This window comes from Vombatus ursinus, unplaced genomic scaffold (assembly GCF_900497805.2).
Source record: "Vombatus ursinus unplaced genomic scaffold, bare-nosed wombat genome assembly UNPS02014821.1, whole genome shotgun sequence".
Taxonomy (NCBI): domain Eukaryota; kingdom Metazoa; phylum Chordata; class Mammalia; order Diprotodontia; family Vombatidae; genus Vombatus; species Vombatus ursinus.
Window position 1 is genome coordinate 11,140,769 of NW_020954599.1, and position 14,370 is coordinate 11,155,138.

The following is a 14,370-nucleotide window of genomic DNA, read 5'->3' on the forward strand; positions in this document are numbered from 1 at the left end:
TTATGCCTAGTTTTGCTCTCCCTAATCAGACAAAACAAAGCTGTTTTCTCTTCTACTTAACAGACAGTCAGTTATTGAAGATAACTCATATCCCCACCACTATTCATCCCTAACCACAGAGCAAACACCCTCGGTTCCTTCTCCAGGGTAAACACCCTCAGTTCCTTCAATCAATCCTCCTTTCATGATCTCAGTGCCCTTCATCATCCTCATCACTTTCCTCTGGATCTTCCCCAGGTTATCAACACTTCAACAGATCTTTGATCTTGCCCATATTGGTACTTCTCTCCAGCAATACAAATCACAACTCTCTTATCCATGTTTTTTCATAAATCCTCCATGGAGGATCAACTCTCCATGCTGAAAGCCTCCTCTAGGCCTTGTAACATTTCACAACTACCACTCAGGCTGCCCCTCACTCTTACCATATGACCTGCCCACCTCTTTTTCTAAGCATACATTTCCTCCAGAACATTCCTTACTTCATGCATCAGGTGGTGTGAAAGAGCTGATCTCAGGATTTGGAAGCCCTGAGTTACTGAACTGCTTCAGACTCAGACTAGCTGTACGACTCCAGGAATATCTTTAACCTTTCAATGTCCCCAGACAACTCTATACATAGAATAGCAGCTGCTGAACTGCATTGCTAAAAGGATTTTCCTTGCTGAGAGTTCTCTACACCAATGAAATCACAGGTGCAGATAAAAAAATAAACTCTTACATATACTACTTCTTGTGTGTAAAGTCCTATATCCCCAGCTGTCTCTAGGACATCTGGAACTGGATGTCCCTTGGGCATCTCAAACTCAGTTTGTGTAAAACAGAGCTCGTTATCTTTCCCCTGAACTCCAGCCCTCTTCCAATTCTCCTTATTTCCATCAAAGACATCATCTTCCTTTCAGTCATCCCGGTTCACAACCTTGATATCAACCTAACTTCCTCATTCCCACTAACCTACATATCTGTTCAGTTGTTAAATCTTGTTGTTTCTACCTCTATCATCTCTGGCCATCTGTCCACTTCTCTCATATATGACCCAATATTAAATCCTATGAGCAGTCAAGTAGATAGGAGGAGAACCAAGAGAAAGTAACATCACAAAAGCCCTGAGAGGAGAAAGCATCCAGAAGAAAGCACAGCAAAGAGGTTAAGCCTGAGAAAAAGCCACAAGATTTGGCAATTATTAGATCATTAGATTTATGAGGTTCATTAGTATCTTTGAAGAAAACAGTTGCAGTGGAGTGATGGGGTTAAAAAAAAAAGTAAACAAACTAAAGAGGGTTTAGAAAAGATTAACAGGAAAGGAAGTAAAAGCCAAGGGTGAAAAGGCTTTCATGAGGAGTTTGGTTGATAAGGGAAGGAGAGACTCTGCATGATATGAGTATTGAGGGGTTTTTGAGGATGGGAAAACTTGAGCATGTTTGTAGGCTACCAGAAAGGAAGCAACACAGAAAAGAATGAGATCAAAGTAATACCAACTATAATAAGTTCAAGAAATAAAGTGTTTATAGGTGATGTTTTAATGAAAGGCACACTAGGAGAATGGAGGGAGTCACGCTTAAGTACCCAGACTCATCACAAACTACCGAAGTGAAAATCCAACATTTGTAAGCAGCAGCTTCTTTTGTAAGAATTGAAGGGAAATTATCTTCTTGTGAACATTCTCCATTGAGAATTTGTTGATAAATCTAAAAAGAAATTTACTCTCTCAGTTAACAGTTTATAGATAATAGGAGAAGAAAGGTAGAGCCTGAATTAGCCACATAAATAGTTCTGCCCTCTTCAAAAAGGGTCAAAGCCTCTCGTGCCGATAGGCACCAAACTAACTTTACAGATTTAGAGTCCCAAATTGTTGTTTGTCCTTCATTCTCAAAGAGGACCATTGACATCACGGGGTAATATCTTGACTTTCAAGTGAAGGAAGAGCTTCAAAAAAGTTATCAGCCTCACTCTCTCCTCGAGTCATCACAATGAGGTGGCAAGACAAAAGTCAAGATGACTAGCCATGGCCTAGGATGCAGTGGGTGACTTGGGACTTACTAAATTAAGGTCTTTCTCAGGTCTCAGTTTGTCTGAAGCAGCTCCCATTCAATGACTCATGGCTATAGCCCCATGAGGTACTTGATTATCTGCTCTATCTTAAATGAATGCCCATACGAAAAAGCATCTGTTAAGTGTGCTGAGCACTGTGCTAAGTGCTGAGGACACAAATACAAACGCAAGAAGAGGTCCCCTCTTCAAGGAGCTACCATTTCCTAATAAGAGAGATAAAACATAGCCAGAGGGGGTTATTTTAATGAGGAGAGGGCCTGGAAATATAGCAGCAGGCCTGAGGAAGTGGGCTATACCTGAGGTGCTCATCAACACAGCTTCTGGGCAGGAATTCAGGGCGTGGTCACTAAGCCAAGTAACAAGGTAAAGAGGCACTCAGTATTAAGGAGTCCCAGTTTCTAACAACTTTACTGAAATATCAAGCAGTAATTGACTATATTCTGTACATGGCAAGCACTCCCAGGCTCATCTCTATTTGTTGAAATCCTACCTGTTTTCAAGACTCAGGTCAAATATCACCTGCTTTCTGAAATCTTCACTGATCCCCCTTCCCACACTCCCCAAGATGTGACCTCTCCACCCTTTGAATCTATCAATTAGTAAGCATTTCTTAGGCACCTGTTATGGAGCAGGCACTATGTAGGTGAGGCTTTGGTGATGAAATACCAAACCAGCCCTTCCTTCCCCTGTAAGGAGCTTCTATCCATGAACTCATTCACAGGTAAGTATACAAGGTATATGCCACTATGCAGTGAGGGTGGGGGAGGGGGGCCTGTGTGCTGACAAATGGAATTAGGAAAGGCCTCCCGAAGGAGGTAGTAATTCAACTGAGCCTTGAAAGGAGGTAGAAGCTGCAACACGTAGAGGTAGGCAGGGCAGCATCCAGGGCTTCAAGGACGGCCTGCTCAAAGGCAGCCGGCAGCGAGCAGCAAAGAAGCCAGCCAATCTAACTGAAGCAAGTTGGCCAAGTCGGCTGCAGCTCATTGTGCCTGTGCAGGAGTAATGGACAGTCAGCCTGGAAAGAACGGGCTGCAGCCAAACTGTAAAAAGCTTGATATGCCAGACAGAGGCACTGGCGTGTGATGCAAAAGGCAACGGGGAACCCCGACGCTTCTTAAGCAGGAGAGTGACACAGCCATACTGGCATGGGAGGACACAGCTTAAGGTAGCAGCTACATGGAGGATAATTTAGAGAGAGAAGAGACTCGATTCAGGGAAACCAATTAGGAGGCTATTCCTAAAACAGTCTAGGTGAAAGATAGTCCAGGAGAAAGGGCCTGGACCAGGGTCGTTGAGGAAAAAAGGAAAAGAAAAGAAAAGAAAGAAGGAAAAGAAAAGAAAGAAAAGAAAAAAGAAAGAAGGAAAAAATACAAAAAAAAAATTTGAGGAGGCAGAATCAACAGCTGAGTGGTGCAATGAATAGAGCACCAAATCAGGCCTAGAGTCAAGAAGAACTGAGCTCAAATTGGGCACCTTCTAGCTGTGTGACCCTGTGCAAGTCATTTAATCTTGGTCTACCTTAATTTCCTCAACTGTAAGATGAGGATCATAATAGCACCTACCTCTCAGGATTGTTGTGAGGATCAAATGAGATAATAGTTGTAAAAGGCTTAAAGGCACAGTGCCTGACACATAGTAGGTGCTTAATAAATACTAATTTACTTCCAGCCTGCCAGCCTTGGCAACACTGGACGTGAGGTATCAGTGAGAACGAAGGCTCCCAGATGATTCCTGAATACCAGTACAGCACTTTATATACTCATCTTCTGCATTAAAATATAGTCATTTGTAGAATTGTCTTATCGTCCTTCCCAGGTTACAAAGGCCGCATCTTACTCATCTTCGTAGCCCAAGCAGAGCCTTTTATAGGGCACCTCATATAGTAGGTATTCAATAGTTGTAGAGTAAATATATTGAGCTCATTATATCAACCTGATCTAAAGAGTCTAATTTTATTCAATTTTTTATTTAAATTTAATTTTTAAATTAAATATTTCATGTTTCTAACTATGAGTTAAAATAATTACACATTTATTGTTCACAAGAAATATCCAGTTAACCTAAGTTTGTTGTTTTAGATAAATAAAAGAATTTAAATATGTTTTCTAGATAATTATAGTTTTCCTTAGTACAACAAAACATATCCCAAATATCCATAATTAACTTGTTAAACTGGAAACAGATCCCTCTCCAAGTATATGACTGAAATTGCTCTGGTAAATAAAATAACTATATCAGAATTAAGTTCTCTCATATAATGACAGAATAACTCCTTTAGAAAATATACTATGACATTTCCAAAAATCACATCTATAACTGAATTTTAATTTGGACATATCTGTATTTTGGTTACACACAAAACAGCAACATAATATTCATAGGAAAATGACATTAAACTGATTCTTCCTGACAAGTGATTAGAACCGAGTATTGTTGATGCAGGCAAATAGGGACAAACTATAAAAATAAGGATTTACATCTGGAATGATAAGAGCTAAGAAAAGATACCATTGAAGTCTATAAAAATATGAAAAGTATAGCTCAAATGAACACAGACCTGCCATCAAATTTCAACATACCAGTACAAGGGAGCATCACCGTGAGGATTGAAAGAGGGGACATTAGTGTTAATAAAAGAGCAATAATTTCATGTGAGGTAGGAAACACTGACTTCACTAACATACGCTGCTCCAGGGGTGGGTAACCTGTGGCCTCGTGGCCACATGTGGCCTTCTAGGTCCTTGGGTATGGCTTTTTGACTGAGTGCAAGTTTTACAGAACAAATCTTTTTATTAAGGGGATTTGTTCAGTGAAGTCTGGCTTCAGTCAAAGGGCCGCACTTGAGGACCTAGAGGGCCACATGTGGCCTTGAGGCCGCAGGTTCCCCACCCCTGTGCTACACTGTGGTGTTATCTTTTTATGTACCCTTCCTTTTTCCACAATGGCAGCCATGGGTTCCACAAGGGGAAGGAATGTGTTTTCTTATGGCTCGAGAATACAACACAAGGCTCAGTTACACATAGCAGATACTTGATAAACACTTGTGGATTACCGTCTCCTCAGAGAATTTTCTCCAGTGGTCATCCGAAACATCTACACATTCACCTCTTTCTTCAAACTCTTTCTCACTACTGGCTCTTTCTCAGACCACTTAGAAACAAACTTCTCAAGTCTCCTCTATCTGAATGAAAACCCTCCCTTGACCCTGCTACCCCTTGAGATGACTTCCTGTATCTCCCCCATTCGTAGCTAAAATTTTAAATAAAGTGGTCCCAACTTGAATTCTAGAAAGTTCCACAGTCTACATTCTTATCAGCTCCCATCTCTATGACAGATTCCAGATCTCCATATGGAATCCAAGTCCGGGGGTGGGGAACCTGCAGCCTTGAGGCCACGTGTGGCCCTCTAGGTCCTTAGGTGCAGCCTTTGAACTGAGTCCAAGTTTTACAGAACAAATCCTTTTATTAAGGGGATTTGTTCTGTGAAGTTTAGATTCTGTCAAAGGGCCACACTTGAGGACCTAGAGGGCCACACGTGGCCTCAAGGCCATAGGTTCCCCACCCCTGTCTCCTAAGCTCCAGTCCTGCATCACTACTTTTCTTTCGGTCACCTCCAACTGGAAGTCCCCATCTCAAACTCAACATGTTCAAAACTGAACTCATTATCTTCCCCCAAAACCCTCCCCTTTTCTGAACTTCCCCATCTCCCAGTTACCTGACACATGGCTTGCAACCTCAACGTCCTTCTCAACTTCTTGCTCCACTTACCTCATATATCTAACCTGTAGCCTTTTGTGTGGCCTTCCTCTGCTCAGACAGCCATCAGCCTCGTTCAAGTTCTCATCATCTCTCTCTCAAAGAACTGAAATATTCTGTTCACTAGAGTCCCTGCCTCAAGCCTTTCTCCACTCTAACCAATCCCCCACCACTTTGCAACTTGTCAGAATATTTTTCAAAAGCATAGGTCTCGGGGGCAGGTAGGTGGCACACCAGATAGAACACCAGCCCTGAAGTCAGGAGGACCTGAGTTCAAATCCAGCCTCAGACCAAACACTTGACACTTAGTAGCCGTGTGACCATGGGCAAGTCACCTAACCCCAATTGCCTAAAAAACAAAAAAAAAAAAAAATAGGTCTCCACTCACATCATACTCCATGAGCTCCTTTCTCTTACTGCTAGGATCAAGTATTAAGTCATCTGTCTGACATTTAAAGCTCTTCCTGACCTGGGCCCCTCTTACCTTTCTGTTCTTTTTACACTTTAGTTCTCATCATTCACTCTGAGATCCAGCTATAAGAGTCATGGGCAGCTGGGGAGTTCAGTCGATAAAGTGCTAGGCCTAGAATCAGAAAGACTCATTTTCCTGAGTTCAAATCTGACCTCAGACACTTACTCGCTGTGTGATTACGGACAAGTCACTTAACCCTATCTGCCTCAGTTTCCTCATCAGTAAAATGAGCTGGAGAAGGAAATGGCAAACCCCTCCAGTATCTCTGCCAAGAAAACCCCAAATGGGGTCACGAAGAGTTGGATGTGACTGAAATAACTGAACAACAACATGGTGGTCTATTTGCTTTTCCCTGAAAGTGACACTCCCACTCCTGTCTCTTGCCTTTTAACTGGCTGTCCCTCGTACCTAGAACACCCTGACCCTTCATCTCCACCTCTTCATTTTCTTGGCTTCCTTCAACATTCAGCTCAAAACCACTTATTTTCAGGAGTCCCTTCTTGGCTCCCAATTACTAGTGACTTTCCCGCCCAGATTACTTTCTCCCTACTACTTGGTGTGCATCTTGTATGTACCCAGTTATCTGTCTGTTGTCTCCCCTATTAGTAAGTGAGCTCCTGGAGGGCAGGCCAGGTTTGGGGGGATTGGGTTTGGGTTTTTGTTTTGTTGTTATTATTGTGCCTTTCTTTGTGACCCAGCACTCAGCATTGTGCCTGGCACTTGGTAGTCGTGACCCGGCACTCAGCACCGCACCTGGCACTTGGGAGTCGTGACCCGGCACTCAGCGCCACGCCTGGCACTTGGGAGTCATGACCCAGCCCTCAGCACCGCGCCTGGCACTTGGGAGTCATGACCCAACCCTCAGCGCCGCGCCTGGCACTTGGGAGTCGTGACCCGGCACTCAGCGCCGCGCCTGGCACTTGGGAGTCATGACCCAACCCTCAGCGCCGCGCCTGGCACTTGGGAGTCGTGACCTGGCACTCAGCACCGTGCCTGGCACTTGGGAGTTGCTCAATAAATTACTGTTGACTGATACTCATTACTTTTACTTCTTTGCCATGTGATGTTACCTCTCAATTACCCAGTCCAAGTCACTACACCAATGAGAATCAGTGGAAAAAGTGGTGGATTTAGAGTTCAAATCCTGCCCCTGAATCTTACTGTCTATGTCTATCCTTGGACAGGTCAATGAAACCTACCTGTATACTTGTTACTGTGCCAAGTTCCATATGGAAAACAAAACAATTTGAAGGCACAGTCCTTGTCTTCAAGGAACTGACAATCTAATTATGTCTTTTCAAATGGAAATAACTTAAGTTTGAAAGAATCTATTTTAAAAAATTTATTCCCTATATAATCAGTTAAGCTAAAAATTCCATATAGAATATTTTCTTAGAACCAGGGGCAACTGAACTATGTTGCTACCGAATATTATTTTATCAAGTGTTTAAATTTTTTTTTAAAGGCAATTGGGGTTAAGTGACTTGCCCAGGGTCACACAGCTAGTAAGTGTCAAGTGTTTGGTCGGAGGTCGGATTTGAACTCAGGCACTCCTGACTTCAGGGCAGGTGCTCTATCCACTGCGCCACCTAGCTGTCCCAGGTGTTTAAATTTCATAGGACAACTCTTCCAGGTTATGAAACACCACTAAACTCGCCTTGGATAGGGCAATGAAACCTACCTGGGACAGTTAGCTCATACGTAAAATGAAAGGGCTAGGCCACTATAGATAGTCCCTAAATCTATGACCCTTACATCCTATACCCATCCAATTCTATTAGAAGTAACGCTCCAGGGACAGCTAGGTGGCACAGTGGATAGAGCACCGGCCCTGAAGTCAGGAGGACCTGAGTTCAAATCCAGCCTCAGACCAAACACTTGACACGTACTAGCCCCAGCTGACTCCCTGAAAAAAAAAAATTAAAAAAAAAAAAAGTAACGTTCCTAAAGGCAGTATTCTCTGTCAGGAAGAGTCATTTGGAGTTGGAAAGCCTGTGCTCATATCCTTCCTCTGCCACTGAGGAAGTAAGTTTCTTAACCTCCATTTGAGCTTCCAGATCTAAGCCTGTGATCTTATCTACCGACTTTATTTCCTTACCTCAAAATTCATAAGGAAAGCCATTTAATCTTTCTGGGTCTCAGTTTTCTCACAGATAAAATAGGGATAATTATAGTTATACCACCTCACTGATTAAAAAAAAGTTTCTATAAGGAACAAATTTTGATTAAAAGGCATGAAAAATGCTTTCCTCACAAAAAGTCTGTGAGTTAAGTAGTACAGCTATTATCTCCATATTACACAAAAGAAAAACACTATCCACGTAAGCTATAACACTATTTATTGTTAGCATTATTATTATTGTTCTATTCAGACATAAAGTAACTAGATTCCCATAATGTGTAGAGAAAGCCCTCTTAAGATCCAGCCTGCCATCTCTGCAGAGAAGTTACAACAGGGAACACCCATTATCCAACACGTATTCCTTGGCACCAGCTCAGAGGGTCCGTGGTTTGGCCAACTCAGCTACATTTTACATGACTTGAGGGGTTAAACAAGCAGAGCCACATCTGTGAGAGAAATACAGCAGCAGTACTGTTCACAATTAAGTGACTCACGATGAACAAAGACTTTCCCTTTGGTCTTGGGTCTGACCACTTGAAATACTGACTCTCCCCATGCAACACTCCACCAGCTTTGGTCAAACAGTTCTTCCAGTGACAGTTCACAGATTTGAACTTTTGAATTTTTCTTTTTTTACCAGACTTGTGATGTCAGTACAGGATGGTCCTGGTGAGGAACTTCTTCTATCATGCAAATCGGGATCCATTCTGGGGTTTACACTCTTAGTTCCCTGTGGTACTGGAAGACTGGTATTGGACAAGTGGCTCACTCCCAGTCACTGAGCCAGTATGTCAGAAGTAATATTTGAACCTAGGTTTCCCTGGCATTGAGGCCACCTCTCTATCCATTAAGCCATGCTGCTTCTCAATTGGGTGATACGGTCTTGAATATACTACAGGAGGAAATCCAAGGCTACACATGTATTTGGTTATACACAAAACAGCAACATAGCTCTCTTTGCACTAATGAGAATCTACTGGAAGCACCATGTTTAATTCCTGGTACCACATTTTAAGGTGACAGAAGCAAACTTTGAGCATGTTGAGATGAGTGAGGGTGACTACAGTGGAGAAAGATAGAAAAAAATCATGTCATAAGGAATGATTAAGAAAGGAAATAGGAATGTTTGGCCTGGAAGATAGAACACTAAAAGGAACACACAATAGCTATTATCAAATACCTGAAGTCATCATGTGACAACGGGCTAGACATTCGCTATAACTCTGAAGAAAGAACTGGAAGCAATGGGTAGAAGTTACAGAGGGACAGATTTTTAAGCAACAAAAGAGAATCTCAGTTTTAGAAGAGACCACAGAAGCCATTTGGTCAAACTTTTTAGAAACTAGAGCCAGCAAGAATGGAATGGATTGCGCCAGGAGACAGTGTATTCCCCGTCATTGAAAGTGTGAAAGCAGAGGATGGATGAGCTCTTTTCAGGAATGTTGTTGATCAAAAGAATTGAAAGCTATTAACAAACATATGAAAGACTGCTCCAAATCATTAATGATGAGAAATGTGAAATAATGTGAGACATTGTGAACTGGTCTAACCATTCTGGAAAGCAATTTGGAATAATTCAAAGAAAGTTATTAAAACATCTGTACTCTTTGACCCAGTGATGACCCTGCTAGGCACATATCCCAAGGAAGTCACAGACAAAAAGAGTGATCACATACACAACAACAAACAGAAATAGCAGTCACACACACAACAAAATAGTTATAGCAGCATTTCTTTTTTGTGGTAGCGAAGAATTTGAAACAAAGTTAATGTTCATCTATTGAACAATGGCTAAACAAGTTGTAGTACATGAATGGAACAGAGTGTTGCTATACCGTAAGAAACAAAATATGCTGAATTCAAAGAAACACGTGATTTCAATGAACTGATAAAGAGTGAGGTAAGACCAACAAGGAGAACAGTATATGCAAGTATAGAAATATAAGTAGAAAGGGAAAAAATGTAACTGAATTGTAAAATTATAAGAAACAAAATTGGAATATCTGAATACTTCCCCTTCCTTCTCTTGATGGAATCCCTAATGAATGGCTGAGAACTTAGAATAAGAAATGCATTAAAATGGTGGCCAGGCCCATAGAATGCTGAGCACTGGAATAATAAAGCAGAGTATTGCCTGCTGGTCCTGACTCACATCTCCTTTTCCTCTGTGCACTCTCAACACTTTCCAAGTTCCACCAGGGTCTCGTCTGTATTACTGGTCTATCTCTGCACCATAAAATTTTTTTCCCATGACTGGCAGTATTCTGAAACAACATTCAATTCTCAAAATTTTGCTCTCCTCCTCCTTTAGTCTAAGTAATAATAATAATGACATTTCTATAGTGTTTTAAAGTCTGCAAAGCAATTTATATATCTCAAATGAGTCTATAATAACCCTGTGAGGTTCAGTGTTACTAACCCCATTTGACAGATAAGGAAAAAACTGAGGTTGAAAAAGTGATTTGTCCATGTTAGTTAAACAGTTATGGCAAATGTCAAAAACAGGATTGGAGCCCACATCTTCCTCTCTCCAAGTTAAGCATTTTATATCACTGTTGTTGCTGTTCGGTCATATCAGTCATATTCAACTCTTCGTGACCCCATTAGGGGTTTTCTTGGCAGAGATACTGGAATGGTTTGCCATTTCCTTTTCCAGCTCATTTTACAGATGAGAAAACTGAGGCAGATAGGATTAAGTGGCCTGCCCAGAGTCACACAGCTAGTAAGTGTCTAAGGCTATATTTGAACTGGCATCTGCTTGACTCCAGGTCTGGCACTCTATCTACTGTACCACCTAACTGCCCTTTATATCACAAGGCTTCACTTAATGCAAATGTAAATACTGCCATTTTATTAGTAACGAGTCAGTACAAAAGGAAGTATTTATTAAGCAATTATTGTATACGTGTTACTATGCCAAGATCTGTATGGAATACAAAAGAGTTTGAAGGCACAGTCCTTGTCCTCAAGGAACTGACAATCTACTTACAGCTTTTAGACTGGAAATAACAAGTTTGAAAGAATTTGTTTTAAAAAAAAATCACTCCCTATATAATCAATTGAGCTAAAAATTCCATATAGAATATTTTCTTAGAATCAGGGGCACCTAAACTTTGGTGATATCGAATATTATTATATCAAGTTAACTTACCAAGTGTTTAAATTTCACAGGACAACTCTTCCAGGTTATGAAACACCACTAAATTAGAACCCAACTCAGGCTGCAATTAGTAATGATTTAATATAAACAAAATACGAATAATTGTTAAAATACTTCCAAAGATCCATGATTTTATCTTAGTAGAAAGCACAAAAGAGTTGCCGTGGCCAAAACCAGCTCATCACTCAGTGCAAACCATCAACCTCTCCCAATTTATTTGTTGGCTCTCAAATAATAGAAAGGCCAGGACTTGAATTCTTTCCAACTTACACTTGACTGGCAAAGCCTTCAAGAATCCCCCATGTCACAGTGAGGCACTGAAGGAGGATTTTAATGGAGAAAAATGACCAAGTTTTTGTTTTACAGTCTGGACCCAGGATTTCACCAGTATAGGGCCCTCCCTGGTGAAGAAATTCCCTATTCCAGTGAGGATCAGCAACTATTCTTCAACTTACATTCTTAGGGATGTTACTGAATAATATTACTCTAACAGTACAAAAATCTGTTGTTGTTGTTCAATCATGTGCACTCTTTGTGACCCCAGGGACCACATTATCCACGGTGTTTTCTTGGCAAAGATACTGGAGTGGTTGGCCATTTCCTTCTCCAGTGGACTAAGGCAAACAGAGGTTAAGTGATCTGTCCAGGGTCACACAGATAGTAAGTGTCTGAGGCTGGATTTGAACTCAGATCTTCCTGATTCCAGGCCCAGCACTCCATCCACTGAGCCATCTAGCTGCCTCAGCACAGAAACAGCATTACTGAAAATAACTGGTTCCCTTATGATGTTATTTCTTCACATGATCCCTTCCCAAAGGTCTGAATGAACTTATTAACTTGCAATGACCCTGATGAAGTATCCCAAAGAATCAAAAAATCACATCTAGATTCATGTAGTTTGGGGCATATTTAATCAATCACTCAAGTGCTAACTACATGCTAGTCAAAGCTCGAGGCCCTCGAATGGGGTTGGGGTGGGGTGAGGGGCGGGGCAGGGAATGGTGGGAGAATGGGGGAAGAGTTAGGAAGGATCCGGCCTTTCATTCAAAGGACGAAACTATCCCTACTCACAATGAGATTCCCATCAACTGAACTGCATTTATTTATCCTTTCTCAACTCTCTAGTCTTAAAAGCACTTCATAATATGACTGGGAGCCACAGAGACCAGCGAGCTCACTGGAAAATGGAGGCCTTCACTCTAATTTAGCTTTTGTGACCATTAACACTTGTCTCAATGTCTGGTAACGAGTGTTGGGATCAGAAAACAGCAGCAGCTCAAGGATTCTAAACCTTGTGTGCAGAAAGCTTAGACGTTTAAGTGGCTAATGGGCCCCCAAATTCTACCTCATACAAAACCTCACTGTCATGTAGTGAGGTGTTCAAAGTAGGAAAGTTGTGGATGCTGCAATGTGATAACAGTACCCTCAGGGCCTGCAAAAGATGAGCTACCTCACTTACTCACAGGCTACACTGAGAGAATACTAATACCCTTAGAGCATAGAACTCAAAAAAGTCATTTGATTTCAGTGAGTTACCCCTTCCTGGTTTCCAAAACAAAATGAAGAAAGCCTTGGGCTGTTCCACGTGACACCCCATACTATAGTCAATCAGCATGGTGGGTCAGTGCTAGGGTGTGGACGTACTATATGCTTTAGTTCTTGGTTCTGATCTGTAATTGCACCTGGGTAGGCACCTCATTTGGTCATCCTGAAGAGTTGCCGGGGGTTCAGAGAAATCAGATTGACCTACCCAGCATCACCCAGCTAACAGGTATCAGAGGCAAGACTCCAAGGCTCACGTCTCAAGGCTTTGCTTCTTACTAGCTAAAATGCAATATCATAAATCTGTCTGACTTCCAGGTGAGTGTCCCAAAGCTCTCTCCTCTCACCATCACCCTCCTCTCAATCCCGAGCAATTTCTGCATAAATCAAGGAGAACAAATATTGGAAGAATCCTTCAAATAGAACAAACCTTTGAGCCTATTTCACAAACATCAATGGGATCATTATCACCGCAGCAGTTGGTGGTACTGTCTTTATGACGAGGATCTTCCCAAGTCTAAAAAGAACAAAATCAGAAATGTAAATTAATGACCAAACTCTCACTCCAACAACTTCTCCCTTTGCCCTGTGACCATGAAGTTTTGCAGGTATCCACAATGTGAATGGAAAGATTCTCCTCTGTTGAGGCTTCACATAGGCTCAAAGTCAATATGCCAGTACATCCATAACTCCTACTACAATTGAAGCAGATTTTACAATATTTCCTCCTCCAGACTTCCATTTGTCTGTACAATCACATCTGGAAGTGGGTGGTGTTCCCAGACACACACGTTTCTTCAAGCTTAGTCAGCGTCTAAACTTATATTCTCGTTTCCAGTTCCCATACTGTGCCCCTGCCCTTCTCTGCCAGCAAGAATTTGGACTTTAATCAGTCCCCGTATAACAGTAACAGCCGAGCTGGCACTTTATCTGAGTGGAGAGGGGATAGGCTTGGAGGGGAACAAACTTTGTGCTCTTTAAATATCTTTTACCAGAAGAAACCCAGTCTCTTCTTGAGTAATATGAACTAAATAAAAGCAAGACTGCATCTATATTTTCCCCATTTTATTCCATTCATAGAAATCTTCCATCTCTGCCCCCGTGTCTGCCAGAGGTTTTCACAAGCCTACAGGATATTCCTAAATTCTCTGGTTCATCTAGAAATTGAGAAAAGATTGCATCCTGTTGACCTCCGAAATACATATGTGTATATGTTTTAGCTGTTTTGTGCTTGAGACTGGAGGTCTCAAACATGTAGCCTGCAATA

General features: G+C 41.6%; 1 protein-coding gene across 1 annotated transcript in view; it reads right to left on the minus strand.

Moving 5' to 3' along the window:
* PPA2 (pyrophosphatase (inorganic) 2) overlaps positions 1 to 14,370 on the minus strand; it is a 119,645-nt gene that overhangs the window by 74,220 nt on the left and 31,055 nt on the right. Inside the window, exon 5 of the mRNA XM_027837562.1 lies at positions 13,534 to 13,620. Coding sequence (XP_027693363.1) covers positions 13,534 to 13,620 — 87 coding nt within the window. The remainder of the gene's footprint in view (positions 1 to 13,533; positions 13,621 to 14,370) is intronic.